The sequence below is a fragment of the Hemiscyllium ocellatum genome, chromosome 7, assembly GCF_020745735.1.
Source record: "Hemiscyllium ocellatum isolate sHemOce1 chromosome 7, sHemOce1.pat.X.cur, whole genome shotgun sequence".
In the NCBI taxonomy this organism is placed as follows: Eukaryota; Metazoa; Chordata; class Chondrichthyes; order Orectolobiformes; family Hemiscylliidae; genus Hemiscyllium; species Hemiscyllium ocellatum.
This window is the reverse complement of record NC_083407.1, coordinates 108908264-108932910: the sequence shown is the minus strand read 5'-3', so window position 1 is coordinate 108932910 and position 24647 is coordinate 108908264. Positions and strand designations below refer to the sequence as shown.

At 40.7% G+C, this 24647-nt stretch overlaps 1 protein-coding gene across 1 annotated transcript in view; it reads left to right on the top strand.

The window, feature by feature from the left end:
* LOC132817667 (sperm-associated antigen 16 protein) overlaps positions 1 to 24647 on the top strand; it is a 1000178-nt gene that overhangs the window by 737356 nt on the left and 238175 nt on the right. Inside the window, exon 14 of the mRNA XM_060828166.1 lies at positions 22479 to 22544. Coding sequence (XP_060684149.1) covers positions 22479 to 22544 — 66 coding nt within the window. The remainder of the gene's footprint in view (positions 1 to 22478; positions 22545 to 24647) is intronic.

Below are 24647 nucleotides of genomic sequence, written 5' to 3'. Positions count from 1 at the left end.
TTTTTCGCTTGTGTCATATATCCCTTTAGCATGTCTGGATTCAGCAGCAGATTGCATGCTGTTGCAAAGGCTGTTTGGCACAATGCTGAGCTCTCTGCTGAGACTTGACAGCTCTGGTAGCTCTGACAGTGCAATTCTGTTAGCTTGGAGCTATATTATAGTTCACAAGGGCTTTTGGCTGCAGTTACTGGTTCCATTTCAGTCAAATAAGCTTCATACCGGTCAGTATTCACTTGATTTCTTTTCCTGTGTGCAATAAGTAAAGAGTTTTAGATAGTTCTGTACAGATGATCCCAATTTAATACTGCACTCTGATCTAAGGCATTGTTATCTGACAGAGCATGACTGAGGATGCTGGGGAATTCCAGAATCCTGGCTGGATCCTTCTTGTATGGTCACTGTTGATTCAAGGATTACCTTTCTTCTTGAAATGGTTTAGTTTCCTTGGGTGCAACCTGACCTAAACACCAGTGGGTGGTTAACATTGCAGTCAACGTTGTGCTAGTTTTGAATGATGAGAACGCCCTTGGTATAAAGTTAACTGGCCAAAACAATTAAGCAAATTGACAAGTCTCTCTGAGCCTCCTGTAACAGGTTCAAATATCGTGTATAGATTTTCTTTTACAATGAAACCCACTTTGCACTTCCATGTTGCCTCTGGGTGTTCCACTGTCAGATTAGTGTGCAGCATTGCTCTTTAAGAGACCCACTTGGAGTCAGCCTACTTTCTTGCAGTGCAGCAATGTCTCCATTGAGCTTTATAGACTCTTCATCAATCACATCTGTTAAACACATCTATCAACAAGCTGCAGAAAGTTGACAGCAATGCCAGTATAATAGCAGTGCAAAATACAGGTATCTTTTTTGTTCATTTTGTATCATCTGTGCACACATAATCTACCCAAGAAAATTCTCTAAATACCCATTGAAGTAATCAGGCTGTCGTGGGATGGCATCCAATTAACTGGGGGCTGCCTACACTGAAGCTAGTGGTGTCTATCTAATGAAATTCAATTATATCTCCCGTTGTCAGAAGTAAATCCTGACATTCGTACCCTCTGCCAATTGTGCAAATAACTGGTAGCCATTGCTTTCTATAATGTGCCAATGTAAGCCACAAAGCTGGAAACATTTTTCTCCAAAGTGCAAACCTGGACAAATAGAATGGAGATGCTGAGTAGTGCTAGCATCAGGGCCTCCCACTTTGCATTGCTAGTTTTGTCCAGAGGAAAGGATGATATCAGTACTGTTTGGTATCAGCTCTGCTGCAGAAGTTGCCAGAAAGTTACCTGATAGATGATACCTTACTGCCCATGGAACTCTACAGTGAGTTTCTGTCAAGTTTTGCTTCCTCAGCCGCCTCTTTCCCTGAGACAAGGCAAATAATGGGTCTAAAAGCATCTGATAAGGAGAGAAAAGAGCTGACGTTTCAAGTCTAACTGACCCTATGTCAAAGCTTTGACAAAGGGTCAGTTAGACTCGAAACGTCAGCTCTTTTCTCTCCTTACAGATGCTGCTAGAGCTACTGAGATTTTCCAGCATTTATCTTTTGGTTTCAGATTCCAGCATCTGCAGTAATTTGTTTTTATCCTATATTTTAAATAATGGGTCTAATTTGCCTTGGCTGGGGTCTGGTTCTTGGGCAGCAGGACGTAACTACATATCAGTTGGCCAGTATGCCAAGCATGTTTGGGGCCATTAATCCTCCAGGTCTCCTGTAATTTAGCCTTGATCCACTAGGAGCTTAATTTTTGCATGTTGCCAGATGCTACATGTCCTGCCAGTGAGCATACTATGTATGAATAGAAGAGTTTACATGCTCTGCTCTCCTTTTACACATTGTGCGGCTAGCCACTAGTGAAAGCTGAAAGCAACAGGTGACAAGCAAGCTGACCAAAGCACACCACCCACTATGCTAACACACTTGAGCATTACATCAACCAGAGACACAGCAGTTCAGACACAATCCATCTCAATGCAAGGTACGTCAAGAATGTACAAAGTAACAGTCTTTTAGACTGCATCTTGAGCCTACAGACTGCTGAGCTTCTGGAATATCAATCAGCTGTGAGCTGAAGCTGAGAGCGGGAAAATCAGCTCATTGATCAGCTTTCCAGCAGCAGTTAATCTTACTGTCAGAAGCAATGGAAGCTAACAAGTCAGAGGACAAAAAGGTAAACAAAATGAGAAGATTTTAAAGTAACCTGCAGATCAATCATCAGCTGCTGTGTCAGACGTGGTGGTGACATAGAGGTGATATCACTGGACTAGTAATTCAGCTAAAGCCGAGGGCTTGGGTGTTTGAATCCCACCGCCCCCCACCATGGCAACTGGTGGAATTTAGATTTGAAAATCTTTCATCCTTACCTAGTCTGGCATACATACTGCCATCCGGAACGAACACAGAAATTTGCCACCACCATCCACCATCACTCCCACCCTTACACTAAAAATCAGTACTTCCCCATGTTCAACATGAATCTGAAGGAGCATCAAGGGTGGCAAGTACACAGACTATAGGAGATGGTGAGACAGCCAATAAGATGGGAAATTTTCGGCATAAGTGCCCTAAAATGGCATGTGCAAGGGACCCAAAATTTGATCAGCCATCTTATATTTTGGCAGTGGACTCTTTCAGTACATCATCCCACACTTCACAGCTGATCTTCATGCTCGTGATAATTTGAGACTGGTTTAATTTCATTCAGTCTTCTGCTACTGTACTCTCACTCAATATGTTGCTGGCTACTGTACTCAGTGTATCAATTCTGGATTATTAATCCAGGATTCTTGATTCCAAGCCCAGTAAATTGACCATTACATTATATTGTAATCCCTCTAATCACCTCGTGATGCTCCATTTAAACTACAGGTCAAGCGTAGTTTGACACAAGCATTTTTGCTGGAGTTTCAAAACTAATTTTCACAATTTGTAAATAGAACAGTTGTTCCAAAGGAGTTCTGTGCATTTATTCATTAATTTATACTCCACATTATTTTCTTAATAGAATACTCAATTAGATCAAGCATCATTATTAACAGGATGGTGATTAAGATGCTTTTACTTTAAAAGGAAATTATTACATTAATTATTTTTGCAATCATTACTATTCATCATTATTAAAAAATGGAGAGGAGGGTCATCAACAACATGATATATATTGAATAGTTTTACGAATTTTCTGAGATTGGTAATTGACTGGGAATGAGATGAAGTTCATGATTCAATGGTCAGATATCTTGTATGATACCATCTAACAAACAGAATCAGAAGTAATACAGCAATGTGAACAACATATTTAAATCCGATTTTGTTTAAAAATTTGGGCTTACTTAGTATAGGCATCCAGAACACAAATATACAAGATGTATAAACACTGAACCATGTGCAATGTGTAAAAAGTACCATTTAAAAGTTGCACTGCTGCACATTGCAAATCCATGACCTCTACCACCTACATAGCTGGGAACAGCATATGTGAAAGCTTCCCTCCAGGCTAACCTGACTTGGAAACATGTTACCTTTCCTTCAGTGTTGCTGGGTAAAAATAACAAGATCTGAAAACTTCCTAATAATACTGTAGATATTGTGTCTCTCACCTCCATCACCATTCTCACATCATGTACTTCCATGCCGTAACATTAAATTATTACTGATGAAGCAAATTAGCAACATTCATGCTATCCAAATGCACTTGAGCTTTCTATGATGCACGATTGACTGGAGTGGTTAAAAACAAATTACCACCCCCTTTCAAGAGCAATTAGGGCTACACAAGAAATGCTAACCTTGCAAGTGATGCTATCATTCCATAAAATGTTGAAAATAATATAAATATCCAGGATACTGCATTTTAACTTTCAGTATTTGATCTACATTCCAGTTCAGGGATATGAGACAAAACATCTTCCCTCACCTCCTTTTCTATCTAAGTATTCATTAGTTAATTGAATGAATCAATATTCGATTGTGAAGTTTAATAAGATACCTGCATTGTCTTGGCTAATGCTGTTCCATGTGAACAATTGAAAATCAATTGGCAACATTACTGTTGCACAAAACTGAGTGAAATGTCACTTATTTTTTATCTATCGGAGACAAAGATAGAGTTAAACAAATTGGGTAGAAATTGGTTTCCATTGAGCATGTTTTATGCATTGCAGTTTGATTTTGGAGACCATTATCCTGTACTCTAAAAATATCTGAAGAATACCTGACATAAAATTACATTAGTAAATAATTCAGATTTTCCCAGAAATTGAACCCACACTGTTAACATTACTCTGCATTGTCAACCAGCCGTCCAGCCAACTGAACTAACCAATTGTCTAAGATTCCTTCCATGAAACTGGCAGCCAAAAGCAGGACAGTCAGGCCTGCTGTGTTCAGCAAACTCCAGCATCCACTGTGACTGCCAACTAACAGTATAATTTCTAATGTCAATTTTTGTACACCAAGCAGGAACAGATGTTTTCCCTTGGCTTCACAGTTATTGTAATCACTTGGCTCCTCTTGCACATCCTTTCCTCTCTCACCAAAATTCTCATACAGTATATTTGCAGACATATTGTCAGCTGACTGAGCATCAGTGTGGAGGGACTGGATGTTTGTGGATATGGTGCAAACCAAGTGAGCTGCCTTTTTCTGGATGGTCTCCAGGATCTTGAGGAGTTGTTGTTGGAGTTGTTGTCAATCACACAAGTGGGAGCATTTTATTATACTCCTGACTTGTGCCTTATAGAAAATGGTAAATAGGTTTCGGGGAAACATGAGATATATTACTCACCGCTATATATCCCTGACTTGCTAGGCATTACGTTTAGCTCAGTCCAGTTTCTGGTCAATAGTAACCCCTACGATGTGATAATGAGGGAACTCATTTTTTCTGTATTTGCTCATGGATGTGGTCATTATTAGCAAAGCCAACATTTGTTTGCCATTACCAATTACAATGAAACTGTGCAGTGTGCTAAACCCTTCCAGAAGACAGTTGAGAGCTAACCACATGCCATTGAGTATCAAGAAAAGATAGTTAAATTCTGTCTTGTTAGAGATGGTCCTTGGATGAAATTTGTCTGATGCAAATGTCACTTGCCTTTAACAGTCTAAGCATGGATGTTGTCCAGATCTTGCTGTTTTTAGATAGACTGGTTCAGTATCTAAGGAGTTGCAAACAATGCTGAACATTGTTCAGTCATCAGTGAGTATCATCACTTCTAATCTTATAATGGGGTGTCGGTTATCAATGTAGCAGTTGAAGATGATTGGACCCAGGACACTAACCTGAGGAACTCCTGCAGTGATGTACAGTCCACAGATTGATTGATTGCCAACAACCATGACCTCTTCACTGCAGATGCTGGAGATCAGAGCTGAAAATGTGTTGCTGGAAAAGCGCAGGAGGTCAGGCAGCATCCAAGGAGCAGGAGAATTGATGTTTCGGGGATGAGCCCATCTTCAGAAATGAGGAAGGTGTGCCAAGCAGACTAAGATAAAAGTTAGGGAGGAGGGACTTGGGGGAGGGGTGTTTGAAATGCCCCTCCCCCAAGTCCCTCCTCCCTAACTTTTATCTTAGTCTGCTTGGCACACCTTCCTCATTTCTGAAGATGGGCTCATCCCCGAAACATCAATTCTCCTGCTCCTTGGATGCTGCCTGACCTCCTGCGCTTTTCCAGCAACACATTTTCAGCTCTTCTTCCTTTGTGCTAGGTATGACACCAAGCAGCAGAGAGCTTTCCCAAAATTCCCATTGACTTCAGATTTGCTAGGGCTCCTTGATGGAGACCTACTGCAGATTAATCTGAGAAAAGGGAATTAGAAGTTTGGTTATATATTTGGAATATTTTATGTGTAATACTATTGGAAGAGTTTATGTGCTTGTGGAGTATTATAATGAGTGAGTTTTTAATCTGGCGGAGAATGCTACTTCACACTCTCTAGTGAAATGGGAGTTGACACGGGCATGCTGACATGGGGCACACAAACACAAGATGAGCCATAAGTTAGTCACAGCACACAAGATGGCCGCTGAGCTATGGAAAAGTACAGTAAAGCAGACAGAGATACTGCCTGAGGCCAGCAGGACACCAGCACAATAGACACAAAACACGGTAATTAGTTTAAGGTAGGCTGGGGAGAGAATACACATCAGTAATGTCTACTGCTTGCTGAAGATTCTGAGTCCAGCCACCACCTTCAATAGAAATGTTAACTACCTGAGACTGTTGTATACAAGTGTTAATACCTTAGATTTGCAGTAATGGAAAACGATCTTCCTTCTCAGGAAGAACGATCACAACCAATTATTGCAGCAATGGACTTCTGCATAGCTGCTGAAACTGACAATGACTCTGTAACATTCCTCTGAAACTTACAATGACTTTGTAATGTTTTCTGTATACAAATCATGCTGCACAAGCAAAGACTCAATATTTGGACAATTATACCATGAAATGTATAAAATATCATGACATGTGCTCCAAAGGGGAGAGAAGGCTCACAGCTGACAGCAATGCTGCCTCATATCTCTCTCTCACCCTGGAGCTCCAGTTTCTTTGTACAATAAACTCTGTTGTTGAATCCCAATGCTGACTCTGAGACTAGTGATTTTTCCCACAATACCAGATAGGTAGGGCATGACCATACCAAAAGTGTTTGTTCACACAAAAAGGCTAAAACTGGGAGTGATAAGATAGGTGCAGAAATTGGGCCACACGGCCCATGAAGTCTGCTTTACCACTCAATCATGGCTGATAGGTTTATCAACCCCATTTCCCCACTGTCGCCCCATAACCTTTGATCCCCTTGGCAATCAAGAACTAATCTCTCTCTCTGTCTTAAATATACTCAATGACATGGCTTCCACAGCCTACTGTGGCAATAAATTTCACCGATTCACCACTCTGTTGAAAAGAGTTTCTCCTTATCTCCATTCTAAACGATCTTCACTTTACTTTAGGACTATGTGCTAGGGTCCTCACCTCCCCGCCAATGGAAATTTTCCAAATATCCAGTTTGTCCAGACCATTCAGTATTCTGAGAGTTTCAATCAGATTCCACCCCCTCCCATTCTTCTAAACTCTATCAAGTATAGTCCCAGAATCCTCAAATGTTCCTCGTCTGTTAATAAGTCTTTTATTCCTGGGACCATTCTCATGAACCTCTACTGGACCTGCTCCTTCCTGACATATGGGGCCCAAAATCGCTCACATACTCTAAACATGGTCTGACCAGAGCCTTATAAAGCCTCAGAAGTACATCCCTGCTTTTATATTCCATTCCTTTCAAGATGGATGACAACATTGTACTTGCCTTCCTAGCTACCAACTCAACCTGCAAGTTTACCTTAAGAGAATCTTGGACTAGGACTTCCAAGTCTCTTTGTACTCCAGATTTCTGACTTATGTTCCCATTTAGAAATAGACCATTCCTCTATTCTTCTTACCAAGTGCATGATCTCATGCTTTCCCACATTGTTTCATCTGTGGCAGTGTCAGTGCCTGGGTCTTCAGCACAAAAGAAAGAGATGGAACGATTGTTATGGAGAGGGAAATTTCTGTGCCATCCTCTCTGTCAACTTGGAATCGAATTCCATTGTACCTGTTAACTTTGACAGGAGGCTTGTCAATATACTGCCTGTTTACCACCCTATGTGCTCACCTTAATCTTCAGTAATAATGTCACTTAAGGGTGACCATGTAGCCATTATTGATTATTGTCAAAAAAAAACTGGTTCACAAGTATTCTTTAGGGAAGGGAATCAGTCCGATGCTACTTGATCTGGCCTGCATGTAACTCCAGACCCACAGAAAACTCCGTCTCTCTCTTGCTACCTCCCACTCTCTCTCTCGCCTCCTCCTTCACTCACTCAATCTCTCTCTCTCTCATCCCCCACTCCCTTGCTCACTCTTGTCGTCAGCATTTAGGATTGGACAATAAATGCTGGTCTAGCCAGTGATGCCCACACTCCATAAATGAATAAACAAAGGACTCCTCTGTCACTTCTCCATGTGCTGACAAATAAACCATCCTTTACCTTGATCTGGCTGCAGGCAACTTGCGGACAAATAACTCACCATGTGCTGAAGTTATCTCTGTGTTAGCACCCAAGGTACATGCCTTGTTAGTATCTGAGCTCTGGTTAGATTTATCCTGGAGCTTCTTGATTAGTGGAGTCATATTAGTCTATTTTCTGTTCCTAGGTCTCGTGTGCCAAGGAAACTGGCCCATAGAGTCATACAGCATGGAAACAGTCCCTTCTGTCTAACTTGTCAGACCTCCCAGTTTGACCTAGTCCTATTTGTCAGCATTTGGCCCATATCCCTCTAAACCTTTCCTATTCATATGCCAATCCAGATGCCTTTTAAATGTTGTAATTGTACTAGCTGGTAGAACCTCCTCTGGCAGCTCGTTCCATACATGCACCACCCTCTGCAGAAAAAAGTTACGCCTCAGATCGTTTTAAACTATTTCTCCTCAGGTACTCCTTAAATCTTTCCCCTCTCATCTTAAACCTATGCCCTCTAGTTTTGGACTTGCCCACCCAATAAAAGACCTTGGCTATTCACCCTATCCATATCCATCATGATGCTATAAACCTCTACTATGTCATCCCTTAGCCTACAATGCTCCAGGGGAAAAAGGTCTCAGCTTTTCAGCCTGTCCCTGTAACTTAAACCCTTTGATCCTGACAACATCTTTTAAAATCTTTTCTGCACCCTCTCAAGTTTGACAACATCCTCCATTTAGAACGGCGACCAGAATCATATACAGTATTCTAAAAGTGGTCTCACCAGTGTCCTATACGGCCTCAGCATAATGTCCCAACTCCTATTCTCAATTTTTCTGACCAATGAAGGCAAGTGTGCCAAATGCCACCTTCACCACCTGGTCTACCTGTGACTCCACTTTGAAGGAACTGTGCACCTGCATCCCTGGTCTCTTTGTTCGGCATGGATGAAAGCTGGAACTCCGAATGATAAGGCTAGTTTGGGAAGTTTGATGAGGTGGGAAGCAAAATGATCAGCAGCTTGTTCGTAATACAAGAACGCCCTATGATTCTATGTTAGGAATTGAAAAGGTTGTAAGGCAGGAAGAACATACCAACCCTAATGTTCCTACCAATATCAGACATCATGGGCCCCACAAGGCTTCCATAGGCTTCAGGAGATGCAGTCATATCTATCTTTCCCAGATCTTCTCTGCTCCTTTCTATGGTGTAGCATCTTGTACTGCTAGTGAGAGTCATAGAGTCAAAAAGTCATACAGCACAGAATCAGGCACTTCAGTCCAACCAGTTCACGCTGATCATAATCGCAAATTAAACTAGTTCCACCTGCTTGTGCTTGGCCTATATCCCTGCAAACATTTCTTATTCAAGTACTTATCCAAATGTCTTTAAATGTCATAATGGTACCCTCGTCCACTACTTCCTCTACACATTAACCAATCTTAGTAAAAAAAAGTTGCCCCTCATATCTTTTCTAAATCTTTGCAGAGTATTTGAAGATATGCAGAGGCAGTGAAAGATTGATGTAAGACTGACAGCATTGTTGGTGTGTTAAAGCAAATTTCAATATCTTGATGTTAGGCATAAGTTCCTGAATGCCACGAAGTGCTGCTGTTGAGTGATGGAAGGTGTGATGCATTGATCATTGAGAGGTCAGTGGTGAGTCAGAGATATCATGTAAAGGTGCACTCATTGCTGTTAACCACTTGTATAAGATCATTGCATTTTTTTTTGTAGCACTGCTGTCAGGTTCACAAGTTTTCAAGACTCCGGGACTGAAAATATGTTGCTGGTTAAAGTGCAGCAGGTCAGGCAGCATCCAAGGAACAGGAAATTCGACGTTTCGGGCTAAAGCCCTTCATCAGACTTCGGGACTGTCCTCCTTTATCACCTTCTACTCTCTTGAGTATAAATCCTAGTGATTCTGTGATCCCTCAAGGACCATGGGCATTCATCCAGCTGCATTACTAAAACCTGGAGGGTCACATCCATAACTATGTCTCCTCTGTCAAACCTGTTGTTCACTTTGCAATACATTTCAGCAATATTTTTGTGCAGCTTTCCTTTAAGGCATTAAGAGGAGAAAACTGGCTGTAGCAGGTGGTAATCAAAAACACAGCCAGCCCCTACTCCCATGCACAGGGACAACAGTCAGCTTTTGGGAGTAGAATCCAGCATGGTGATTGTTCAACCTGATCCTCGGATGCTGCCTGACCGGCTGTGCTTTTCTAGCACTACACTCTTCAACTCTGATCTCCAGCATCTGCAGTCCTCACTTTCTCCTCTTTGCACAAAATAGACCAAGGGAACATGTATGCCTATGGTCTTAAGCCATACTGATAAGTTGGAAATAGATATAGTGACCATATAGAAAATGGAGCTCAGAAATGTTAACTAAAATGGTCCCGGCATATTGGCTGTATTTCCCGGCATCCTAAGCGACAGGCTAAGCGAAACTAATTGCTAACATAGCAATTTGTAAGAAACCAGCCTAGCGGTATAAACAATCCTCCCCACAGATCCGAGAATGATATAGTACATAGCACTAGGTCAAAGGGCAGCCATCAGAGGAGTACTGGTGCCTCACGGTCTAGCTGTAACACAGTAATGAGGTTTGAATGTTTACATTTAAGAGCATCTCTGAGATCTGACTGTTACCTTGAAGAGCAGGAGAAGAATAATGGGGGCTAATGTCTGACTTTAAAGATAGTGTTAATATCTTAACCAGATAGCTGCTGGTGTCTGTGTGTTAGATTTAGAGCATTTTTTGATGTGTAAGCTTACAATTAAGTATACTTTGATTAATATACTTTTCGATAGCCTAATGACACGGGACTCTGTATTGCGTGAGAAGTTATGTATAAATGTAACAACTTTCCCTATCGAGAGTGAGAGAATCCACTCTTTAGTACCCGACGTGGTCTAAGGTGGCTTTTCTCCCAAGCCTTGTTTGTATATTCGTATACTGACAGTCTTGAATAAAAACAGTGCCGTTGAAAGGTGTTAATCAAGTGGTGGTTCTCTGTTCTTGGACAGGCGTTCACAAGAAGCCCAGGAGCTCAAGGCTGAGCTTCCACAATACTAATGTCACATTTACTACATCAGTCTTCAATCTTGCAAACAAAATGTGTCAGAAGCCATATTAGTCAATTGGTGTAACTATGTGCATAGAGTAGGTACATAGAGTTATGTAATATCTATTTCTCCTTTCTACATGTATACTTCTGTCAAAAATTGAGGTAATTAAATTTTAATCATAACTGTACAGTTTCAATTTTTCCCTTTCCAGATCAAAGAATCTCAATGGTATTGCAGCAAAATAAATCTCATATCTAAATGAAGCCTTGCATCATTAAAGTATGATATCTAACTTTCTATAGTGAGTTTAACTGGTAATTAATACACTAATGTTGAAATATCTTGAAACTCTTTTGGGAGGGGCATGATATCTCTTCTTCACTGCAAGTTGCTAATTCTTTTCACACTGATAACAGCAAATGCATTAACTTGCCTATTTCATTGGCAACAAAATCTGGCCCAGTGCATAGTTTTCACAGTGAGATATTTCACAAGAACACTGGATATGTGATAATAAAAACACAACTTCCCTTTCCCCCAAAATAAGAATAGATTTTGGAACCTGCCTTCCAAGTGTAAAACTGCCATTTGAGGACAGCTGCTAGTCATATAAACCATCTAGTTTTCATTTACAGTGACCACAATGACCTCTAATAATACATGTACTGACTATAACCTCAAACTAGCTGAGCTTCACTGCTCAGTCCAGCACATTCAACTTTGTAGTTGGTGACTGCATGATACAAATACTGTGTTCTTTTGCTTTGACCTTCTGTCTCTCAGGTCTCCTGTCTCATGTTTGTCAGTTATTTGAGTTTCTCCTGCCAAGCATTCAATCATAGCAAGTTCCAGGCAATTGAAAAGTTTTTTTTTCTTTAAAGGTCTTAGAAATAACTGTAAATCAACACTACCTATGGGTGAAGGCATGATTCTTTTGAAAAATCTGCTATTGAGCAAAAGTGCTTCTATTGCAACCATTTTCAGAATGTAAAAATATAACACCAATTGACTAATATAGCTTCTGACACATTTTGTTTGCAAGATTGAAGACTGATGTAGTAAATGTGACATTAGTATGGCTTAAGACCATAGGCATACATGTTCCCTTGGTCTATTTTGTGCAAAGAGGAGAAAGTGAGGACTGCAGATGCTGGAGATCAGAGTTGAAGAGTGTGGTGCTGGAAATGCACAGCTGGTCAGGTAGCATCTGAGGAGCAGTAAAATTGACGTTTCGGGCATAAGCCTTATACCCTCAACAATCTTCTATATTACTTCTTCAAAAAACTCAATCAAGTTTGTGAGACATGATTTCCCACCCACAAAGCCATGTTGACTATCCCTAATCAGTCCTTGCCTTTCCAAATACATGTACATCCTGTCCCTCAGGATTCCCTCCAACAACTTGCCCATCATCGACGTCAGGCTCACTGATCTATAGTTCTCTGGCTTGTCCTTACCACCTTTCTTAAACAGTGGCACATGTTAGCCAACCTCCAGTCTTCTGGCACCTCACCTGTGACTATCAATGATAATTTGTGGGCGGCACGGTGGCACAGTGGTTAGCACTGCTACCTCACAGCGCCTGTAGACCCGGGTTCAATTCCCGACTCAGGCGACTGACTGTGTGGAGTTTGCACGTTCTCCCCGTGTCTGCGTGGGTTTCCTCCGGGTGCTCCGGTTTCCTCCCACAGTCACAAAGATGTGCGGGGCAGGTGAATTGGCCAAGCTAAATTGCCCGTAGTGTTAGGTAAGGGGTAAATGTAGGGGTATGGGTGGGTTGCGCTTCGGCGGGTCGGTGTGGACTTGTTGGGCCGAAGGGCCTGTTTCCACACTGTAAGTCTAATCTAATCTAATCTAAGATACAAATATCTCAATAAGAGGCCCAGTAATCACTTCCCTAGCTTCCCACAGAGTCCTAGGGTACACCTGATCAGGTCCTGGGGATTTATCCACCTTTAACCATTTCAAGACATCTAGCACTTCCTCCTCTGTAATCTGGACATTTTGCAAGATGTCACCATCTATTTCCCTACAGTCTATATCTTCCATATCCTTTTCCACTGTAAATACTGATTCAAAATACTCATTTAGTATCTCCCCCATTTTCTGTGGCTCCACACAAAGGCCGCCTTGCTGATCTTTGAGGGGCCCTATTCTCTCCCAGTTACCCTTTTATCCTTAATATATTTGTAAAAACCCTTTGGATTCTCCTTAACTCTATTTGCCAAAGTTATCTCATGTCCCCTTTTTGCCCTCCTGATTTCCCTCTGAAGTATACTCCTACTTCCTTTATACTCTTCTTAAGAATTCACTTAATCTATCCTGTCTATATCTGACATATGCTGCCTTCTTTTTCTCAACCGATCTCTCAATTTCTTTAGTCATCCAGCATTCCTGATACCTACCAGCCTTTCCTTTCACCCTAACAGGAATATACTTTCTCCAGACTCTCGTTATCTTCTTTCTGAAGGCTTCCCATTTCCAGCTGTCCCTTTACCTGCGAACATCTGTGCCTAATCAGCTTTTGAAAGTTCTTGCCTAAAACCGTCAAAAGATACAGTAAGTGCAAGTCTTTCATATTTTATTTGTCAGTAAAATATCTCTCAGTATTCTATACTTCTTACTGTCTTTCCCATTCTTTCTGTATTCCATACACCACCCCCCACACACATTTTTCATCTTTATACATCACTGTCTTTTAAATATCTTCTCTTTGTGTCCTTTTTCATCTCATCTTGCCATATACACAGCAGTTGTTTCAAAGCTCAGTCTGCAAGGTAGTAGCTGAAACAATCTTCTTTCTCTCATTCTGAATTCCCTTTAAATTTAATGTATAAAAAATAATCACTACATAGAAAATGGTTAGATTGTGAAACTTGCAACCATTTAAGAGTAGTTGAGGCAAATTACATAGACACTTTTGAAGGAAAGCAAGATAAACACGTGAAGGAGAAAGGAACAGAAGCTAATACTGATAGTTTTTGGTCAAGATGGATCCATCTTGGGAGGAAGATTGGATGAAGCATTAACATCACTGTAAACTTGTTGGGCCAAATGCTCTATCTTTCTGATGTGCTTTCTGTATGCACTGTTAGAAAACGTCTGAGACGTGGAGATTAAATCAGGAAAACATGAGGGTTAGTGTAGATTCAGAGGAGCAGGATTATAATTGGGATTCTCAGAAGTGAATATTTAAAATGACAAATAGCTGCATACTATGATATTTGCTATGGATATAGATAACCTAACAGAATTGGTAGACAAATAACAGATGAGTAAAGTGTATTGTACTCTATTTTGGCAGAAGGAAGACAGAGTGGCAATGTAGGCTTAATGACACATTGCTAGAGAAGGTCAGAAGGATATATACATAAATGTTTTAAGTGTTGAAAGAGTAATTAATAAAGTATGAGATCTTCATTTTCATTTGTATATATATTGAGCTCAAAAGCAGGGAAGTTATGCTGAAACTTTATAAACCTGAGATTACAGGATGAACGTAGACAGACTGTCAGATGAGTTGGTCAGTGCCAAATGGAATTCAGTCTGGATAACTGAAATGATGCACTTGGGCAGAACAAACAAAGCAAGAGAATACATGGTGAACTGTAGTACCTCTGGGAAGTGCTGAGAATCAGTGGGACCTTAGAATGCATGTATACCAGTCCCTTGCGGTATCTGGATAAAGATTAAAAAGGCATATGGTATAGTTGCCTTTAATAGCTGAGGCATTGAGTTTAAGAGCAGCGAGGTTATTGCTGGAACTGTATAAAATGTTGTTTAGGCCACAGCTTAGAGTATCGTGTGCAATTTTGGAATCCACTTTACAGAAAGGATATGAAAGCACTGGAGAGGGTGCAGATGAAATTTACCAGGATCAAGCCAGGCTGGAGATTTTTGATTAAGAAGAAAGATTGGCTAGATTAGGGTAGTTTTCCTTAGAGCAGAAGATATATAATTGAGATGTACAAAATTATGAAGGCTGCAGACAGGATTGACAGAAAGAAATGTTTTCCCTTGATGGAGGCATCAGTGACAAGTGGACATAGATTTAATGTTGGGAACAGAAGGTTTAGAAGAGATATGAAGAAAACACATTTTCACCCAGAGTATGGTGGGAATTTGGAACTCATTACCAGTAGGGGTGTTAGAGGCAGAAATCTTCAGAACATTTAAGATGTAATTAGGTATGCATTTGCAATGCCAACGCATGCAACACTATAGGTCAAATGTTGAAAAATGGGATTAGACTGGTTGGCTAGTTGCTTTTGACCAGCACAGACCAGATGGGCCAAAGGGCCTTTTCTATGCTGTAGATCTCTTAGACCTCTGGTTAAGTCACAACCAGAGCATTAAGCTCTATTACAAGTTTCATGCATAAAATTAACACCAACAAGGTGAACTTCTACAAACCCTTTCTCCCTCAAGTTATGACAGTCTTAATGGCATATCATTGCAAAGTTCCTTTATAACCAAACATACAACCAACAAGCCAGTTTATTGTCTGGTTGCCTCTAATAGAAGCACTCCGTTTTTAAGAATGCCTGAGCTCCACATTTTTTTTAGGTTTGCTCTTATTTTGCTTCCCAAACATTTCCAAGAGTTCTGTTTTCTTCTTACTGCCAGATAGAAAAGTGATCTGTTTGGAGAGAATTATGCTTGCTTCACATCACAACACCTGAAATACTCTGCTTTTTTCTTCTTGCAGCACAACAGTCTGAAGCCTGGGGCGGCATGGTGGCTCAGTGGTTAGCACTGCTGCCTCACAGCACCAGGATCCCAGGTTCGATGCCAGCCTTGGGTGACTGTCTGTGTGGAGTTTGCACATTCTCCCTGTGTCTGTGTGGGTTTCCTCTGGTGCTCCGGTTTCCTCCCACAGTCCAAAGATGTGCAGATCAGGTGAAATAGCCATGCTAAATTGCCCCATAGTTTTAGGTCAATTAGTCAGAGGGAAATGGATCTGTGTGGGTTACTCTTTGGAGGGTTGGTGTGGACTGGTTGGACAAAATGGCCCGTTTCCACACTGTTGGGAATCTAATCTAATACTATGAATTACTTTTCTTCATTTGCCATTTTCTCACGAACCACCTCTCATCTCCACATCAATGTCAAGTCACTTCTCAGAAATTACTTTGTAACTAGGAAATCCAATTACAAATTCCTTTTCCAAAAACAGTTAAAGTTCCCTTTATATTTAGCAATATAAGATTTAAGCAAAGTGCAATATTTGTCACAAGGCAAAGGGAAGCTGTTAATAGCTGTTCCTATTAACTGCTGTCCAAGAGGACTTGAATTTAAGTTTTTGGCTAAGAAATGCGGGGAGAATGTGAAAATAACTTTATTGCACAGATATTGGTGATGACCTGGAGCTCAGCACCAATAGACACAGAGTGGATCAATGATTTCAGAAGCAAATTGGATGGACATTTAAGCTTACAGGGCTACAGGAATTGAGTAAAGAAATGGGACTCCATAGTTTGCTCTTTAGGAAGCTGGCATGAAGTCAATGAGCTAAATGGCCTCCTTCTGCCGTAATAATGCAATAACTCCATACATACAGACATTTCAAAGTGCAAATTTAGTGGCGACAGCTGCACAGTGATTGTTCTTTGTGAGCTAATGCATCCCTAAACCTTGAGGATAGCCAGCATGAAGGAAGTGGAAGAATGTTTCTCCTGGCTCCATATGCAAAGAACATAGACGACCACCATTCCGTCTGATGGGCACCTGTCACTGCCCCCTGCCTCCATCTCACCTCCCACGTGCTCAAAGATTTTTAAAGTCCCTCTCAAATGTATGAATATGCGAAGCATCAATTTTTTCCGAAGTTTTTTATTAGGCAAGGAGACATGTTAGCTCATGTTTATCACAGTCACTCATTTTTCATGCCACATGCCATGCTAAGAGATGATAAAGGCCAAAGTCACCATAGTCTTATCAGATTATAGAACTGCTCTCTGTTAGAGAGAGAGACAGACAGACAGACAGAGACAGAGACAGAGAAAGACAACTGGTGGTGGTTTATCCTAAGGGTCACAACACCTCAAGGAAGGGGAGAGGTTAAGAAGGAGAATCCTGCATGATAACTTCTACTGCATACTTTACATTGCAAATCAACCATCCAACAACTGAGCTTAGATATGGACTAGCCAACCAGAAAATAACAAAAACATACACATACTATCAGCTAGTTCTTTTATCTTTTATCTTTTATTAACAGGGACTGAGAAGAGTTGAAAATAGTTTGAAGAAAAACTGTAGGGTTGACATCAGGTCAGAGGCTATCAAATGGAAAGCTATACTGAGCAAGGTTACTGCTACAGTGTACAGAGTTATGTAGTAACAGATGGAATCTGTACTGGATCCAGGAGATTAATAAATTGATCTGAGAGGCTGAACTGAATGAGACCTTAATGCTTGGTCATCTGTAAGTGACAAGCAGAAAAATTGAAGAATATTACATCAAAGCATTAGCCATTCAAAACATTTTCTCTCGTGCAATAATTTGTTATTGTTATCCAAAACTAGTCCTATCATCCCATGATCTCCAAATACCATGTACATTTCCTTGATACAAATAATTTTGCATTTTTCTCAACTGAAGTAATGAATTTACTTCAACTACTTCAAATAGTAATGCATTACATGCTCCAGAATCTCATTGCATTAAGCTTGTTCTTTGAACATCACTATTCATTCTCAATGGGCATTTAATTTGATGATCCCTTCACTGCTGACTGCCAGTCCAAGAAAATTGTCTTTCTTGTTAATTAATCAAACATCTCATTTTAAACAAAACCTTGATTAAACCTTGAAGCTTTTGCAACTTTAATGGAAGTATACACAAGGTGGGAAATCAACTTGTGCTAAACTTATTTTTTTAGGTGGCAGTGCCCAGCTTGCTCTCCCTGCTAAAGTCCATGTCATGGGTACCAACTGTTTGTGTGACCTATTGCTTCTGTTAGGATTCTGAGAGGACCATTTGGAGAATATGCTGTGCTCAGATTTTCTGGCATAGCCGCAGATTAACTAGCAGTTCATAAAGGAATTGCTGGAGATCCTGATGAAACAATGTTTTTTTCTTTTTTTAATTAACCTTTTTATTAGCCAGTGGGAGCAGGCCCCATACCGGTAAAACTGCTGTTCATATTGATTGGCATCTGCAGCTTGTTGTTTTGATGGAAATGTGAATAGGTGCATGTTTAATTCTTGCCACTTTGACACTTGGAAATTAATTTTTCTGTTAGATATCTCTCTTCATATCCTTTAGGTCCCACCTATAGAATTACTGAATTCATAAAATAGAGAGGTGCACTTTGGCCCACTGTGCTTGTCATTATCTTCGAAGGACTTTTTTTATTGGGCTTTGAATGTTAAATTCCTGATAGCTTCAGATGCCAGTGGATGAAAACCATAGCCAATTCATGGTTTAGATTTATTCAGAGAGTGAAACATTATAAGTATATAGCTTCCACCTCAATCCTCACTCGAATGTTAATGTTTATTCCTTTATCAAATAACCCGATGTGCTCCACCTATATATAGTTAACTGCAATTGAAATAGAATTAACATTTAGAACCCAACAGAGGTGAATAGTGGTTCTTGAACCTGTACTTGCTCGCAGTTCGATAGGCTTGGCTATTTTACCATAAGTGGTCTTCCCTGTCCAGTTAATGACAGCTAGTGTGCTCCTGACGAAGTCTCAGCAGTGTTACCAGGAGAGGTGAGTGCTACTGAAGCAGACAGAAAATCTCAGGAATGCTTTAGAATAAAGGCACCCTCAGACAGGTAAATAAAAATCAAAACTTGATAACCTGATGACAGTAGGCCCCACTGGACAGAAGGAAAAATCCCTCCAGATGATCCATTTGACTGTAAGGGACAACCTTCTCTTGCTATGAGCCATTCTTTAGGAATGGATCTCCTCACTTCAATTGTGTCCCAAAGCATCTGCAGGGAGACTGTATGGCTGGCAAACACCTAACAAGGTAAGAGTCACCCTGCTGCTGGTGAAATGCTGCCACTACATATTATGTGTCCAATTAGGGCCTTGATTATCTAAATCAGCTGTTCCATTCTGTAAAACAATCAGCTGACCTACCTTGCAGATCGCTGCTGGGAAACAGAGCCAGTGGCAAGACAATAACAGAAAGTCATCTCAATATGGGCTCCCACTATCCTGCATTAATCACCTCACCCCTGTCTCCATTTCTGCCACCTGGTGTCTGGTATAGTTCAGCAGTGACAGAGGTTATTATCTCATTCCCATGTTCTTTCTGCATGGCTCTGCAAATTTCTCCTTTTCAAGTATTTACCTGGTTCTTTTCTGAAGTTATTGTTGAATCTACTCCCTAGATCATAACTCACTGAATAAACTATTGCTGTTGATTTCTTCACTATTTTTAAACCAATTATCATGCATCTGTACTATGTTAAGAACTCACTCTCCTGCCACTGGTAACATCTTTTCAGTATATTCTCTGTCAAAATCCCTCACAATTGCAAGAACCTCAAATAATTCTTCCCGTAGACGTCATTACTGTATAGGGAACATTCAGATCAATTTGAACTGACTGTTCTCTTTTGTTTTAATGACCCCTATTTGAGACTTAGGGGTGCAGGAGCATTGTTCCTTCAAAGTGCATTGAGTGTAGGAGATGGGATGTCATAGTGAAGATGTACAAGACATTGATGAGACTGCTTTTAGAATATTGCATTCAATTCTGGTTTCTCTGCTATAGGAAAGATGTTGTGAAACTTGAAAGGGTTCAGAAAAGATTTACAAGGATATAGCTGGATTTAGAAGGTTTGAATTACAGCTGAATAAGCTGGGGCTTTTTTTTCCATGGAGTGTCGGAGGCTGAGGGATAGAATCCCTACAGTGTGGAAGCACTGAAGTATGGAACCCCCGTACCCTATCACTATAACTCTGCATTTCCCATGGCTAATCCACCTCACCTGCACATCCCTGGACACTATGGGTAATTTAGCATTGTCTGTCTGCCTAACCTTCACGTCTTTGGAGTGTGGGTAGAAACTCGAGTACCCAGAGGAAACCCATGTAGACATGGGGAGAATATGCAAACTCCACACAGACAGTCACCCAAGGATGGAATTGAATCCAGGTCCCTGGCAGTATGAGGCAGCAGTGCTAACCATTGAGGCATTGTGCCACTCCAATGATCCTACAGAGGTTTATAAAATCATGAGGAGCCTGGATAGGGTGAATAGCCAAAGACTTTTTCACAGGCCAGGCGAGTCCCAAACAGGAGGGCATAGGTTTAGGGTGAAAGGACAAAGAATTAAAAGGGACCTGAGGGGCAATGCTTTCATACAGAGAGTGATGCATGTATGGAACAAGCTGCCAGAGGAGATGGTGGAGGCAGGTACAATTACAACATTTTAAAAGGCATCTCAGTGGATATACAAATAGAAAGGGTTGAGAGGGATAAGGGCCAAATGCTGGTTAATGGGACTAGAGTAATTGAGGATATCTGGTTGGTGCAGATGAGTTGAACCAACGTGTCTGTTTCCGTGTTTCCGTGCTATGTATCTCTATGACTATATGACTCTATTTACCCGAGAAAACATTTTCATAACTTTTTTTTAAAACTATTGAATTCCTCAACTCTCACTGCTCAAATGAAAATAGTCACAATATCTCAAGTGTCTCTGCATATCAGTACTTTCTCAGCCTCTTCCTAGTGTATTTCATCTGCTAACATCCTCCATGTTGTCAGCTCTTGCATTTCTGCCAGTCATCCTCTATTTCTTGAGATGTTGTTCTGTCGTAATTCAGCTTGTCCTGCAAGAGACTTAAAAGGAAAAGAAAAACCTACATTTATGTTGCTGTTATTGTGATCACAGGATGTCGCAAAGTGAAATACAATGAGTAAGGTACATTGGAGTAGTCACAATTGAAATTTGTAAATGACAATAGACAATAGGTGCAGGAGTAGAACATTCTGCCCTTCGAGCCTGCACCACCATTTATTATGATCATGGCTGATCATCCTCAATCAGTATCCTGTTCCTGCCTTATCTCCATAACCCTTGATTTCACTATCCTTGAGAGCTCTATCCAACTCTTTCTTAAACAAATCCAGAGACTGGGCCTCCACTGCCTTCTGGGGCAGAGCATTCCACACACCCACCACACTCTGGGTGAAGAAGTTTCTCCTCATCTCTATCCTAAAAGGCCTACCCCTTATTTTTAAGCTGTGTCCTCTGGTTCGGGACTCACCCATCAGCGGAAACATGTTTCCTCCTCTAGAGTGTCCAATCCTTTAATAATCTTATACATCTCAATCAGATCCCCTCTCAGTCTTCTAAATGGTTCTTGCTCAGGCTAGAGAAGGTTTGGAAATGGTTTACCCTGACTGGCATTTACTTTGTAATATTGACAGGAAGACACCTCCTTAACATATGTGAACAAATCAAAATAATTATGTTTTACTCTGCTCTGGTGTTCTGTAATTTTGCATTTCAGACATTTAGGGCATATGTGTGAACAGAACAGAGAGCAAATAAAAAACACAGAATATATTACTTTTGACAATGTGTCTGACATGACTTTCCCTTATTCCATTTATTTTCTCCTATACCTGAAACTGGAAGGCTCTTAGAGAGTTGTGATCTTGGTGCTTAATTGTAAACTGACTTTGTACATTTAGTTTTGTCCAGTTGGCAGAAGTTGAAATTAAATAGAGTGAACTGGGTTATGTCAGTTTGAGAGTAGGCTTGTGTAGCATAAACACTAGCATTAGTCTATTGGTCAAATGGCCTGTTTCTGTGCTAGAAATTGTATATGAACCTGTGTGGGTCTACTGGATAATGTAACCATCAGGATTAAAATCACCTCTTGTGTTGTTAAAACTGAAAGACAGAATTGTATTTAATTAGGTGATATTTTAATGCTCTGCAGGCTTTTGAAGAATTCTGTTTCATCTCCAGAACATACTGAGATCTTTTCAAGTTCACTGTATTCATGAAATTTTTATTTCATTGTCAGACTATAAACTCAATTAAGTTTGACACAGGTACTTTCATTAATGCCTCTCCAAAGACACTGACAAGGTTTAGTATCCAGTGCTGCATTCAAGGGTTCCTTTGTGATTTATCATTTGGAAATGATAGCAGGCAAAACTGCAAATTACAGCCTTTGTGCAAGCATGCATGAAAAGATAGGGTCTTATGAAGATGTGAATTAAAAGATACTGAAATCTATCTGCATTATAGTCAGCAATGCTCTTTCTGTTGTCTATCCTGTAGCACACTTTAAGTATAATTAAATATTTTTAAAAGTTCAATCACCTCCAACCTGTCTGTAAATTAATAATTGAAAAATTTAGTGAGTACTTCATACAGCATTTTATATTTTTCTTCTGCAGGGACTATGTGCTCAAACCTTCTTTGGTCATCTGCATTCCTGCAATGATGCCACCTTTAACTTGAAGGTGAGTTCTTTCTGCCTGTGCCTATTTACGTAAAACCTAAACTTATATTCAAAATAGCTAATATAGGTCTCAAAAAAGGTTAAGTTTGACCAACATTTTGAAGGTGAAACAGAAAGATTGAATCATGCAATATTTTAAGTTCTCAAAATGCCTTTGATATGATAGTGCATAGTAGACTCATGACTGATGTCAGAGCATGTGCAGTCAATGGGATAAAAAGGGGGAAGCAAGCCAGTTACAAAACAACAATGGAGCATACAGTTAAGGTGAATAGTCATTCAGACTGGCAAAATATAAGTGGTGTTTCACAAGGATCATTGTTGGGAGCATTCCATTTATATTTTACATAAAAGATAATGGGGCTGGATTTCACATTTACTCATTAGTTGTGTTTTTGGCAGGAGGCAGCATTTCAAATAAGGTGGCTGACCAGACCACCACTTTCTCACCCACCTGAGTTCACCTCCATAACACAGGAGATGGATCAAAAAAATCAACGGCCTCCACGTATGACTGATTAAGGGTTAATTGTGCAGGTCTAGCAGCATCTGTGGAGAGAAAAGCAGTGTTGACATTTCAGGTTCAGTGGCCTGAAGAAGAGTCACTGAGCCCAAAATGTTAGCTCTGCTTTCTCTCCACAGACCTTGGTAATAGGCTGCCCTTAACAGTTGGCATGGTAAAGCAAGCAGAGTAGACAGCTCATTCTTTTAAAAAGGTTTACCAAGAATGGAAAAGAAGGCAGGTACTATGTTCTGGGGAGTGTGGCATTCAAAAATTGTGAGCAACATCCCCTCCCACAACCCTCCACGTGGAAGGCATTCCACTCCCTTCCTTTTTACCTGCTCGCTGTTCAAGTCTCCCAAATGCACCTCCCTTGTCCCTTTCTCTAAGCTTGCCCAACCTCCACACCTCATATTATTTTGAAAAGCAAGTTTAATATTCATCCATTTTACTGAATTTTTAAAAGATGTAACAGAAAGAATCAGCCAGATCATGCAATAAATGTGATCAGCTGAATTTCCAGGAGTGCAAGCAACAATCAGATTGCCCCTCTGCTGCTATTTTTATTCCCCATTAAGCCAAAGTTTCTGAATTGGAGAGCACACCTGAAATCTTATGGGTGCATCATAATGTATTATAGTTACAGTTAGTCTAGGAAAAACCTTACTCCTTTTTCAGAGCAGCAGCTTATCATAATCTGTGATTCAAATGTCCACCAGAAAAAGACAGCCACTTTGACAGCTGTTGTGAAAGTCAGCATGCAAGGTCAGTGTGAAGTTGGATGCCAGGTGCCCAGTGTGCAAGGTGGGAAGGGTGCCAGATAAACAATGGAGTGTTTAGGTGTTTGGAATAGTTAAAGGTGAGTGAGGGGTTAGGATATCAAATTTAGTAGGGAGAGAGGATGTCATGCTCAGAAATAGGAGAGGTGATTTTGCATCTGATGTTGGTAGACAGTGGGTGTTGGTGGCTGGGTATGGAGATAGTTGGTGTCTGGGAGAAGGGGATGTCAGGTGCCATAGGAAGTGACAATTGGTTTGGGAGGGTGGAAGAGGGCATTCAGCTCCAGGTAAAGAGGCTTTTGGGACTTGGGGGTAGAGGGGTATGTCAGAATTTCAGTTGGAAGGAGTGGAGTGGCATGGAGTGTAAGGTGTCAGGACCTAGAGGAAAGGGCTGTTGGGTCAGGGTCAACAGGTTCAGTGGCGAGTTGGGGATCAGTTCAATGTTGCCCAGGGTTTAGATTGTGTTTCAAATATTTTAACTTTTCCTAGGTAACTCTAAATTAATTTAGCTGCAGTGGAACTCTCCAAAGTCTCTGATTTAAATGGATACTTTCAAAGGGTTTCAGGTGCAGGGGAATTGCCCAACAGGATCTTCAGTTTCCCAAGCAATTCCCTCAGTGTCTGCTAATTTGGGGGTTCATGACAAACCCAACATGCAGCTCCCATATATACTGTAGAAAAGATTATCTGGCCATTAGACAAATCTCACGTGCATAATATATCAGATTTTCAAAGACATTTGAGAAGATCATGTATTGTGAGCTCTTAAATGGGTTAGCTGCTCCAGAGGGTGGGACACCACTACATAGAGGGTGGGAGTTCC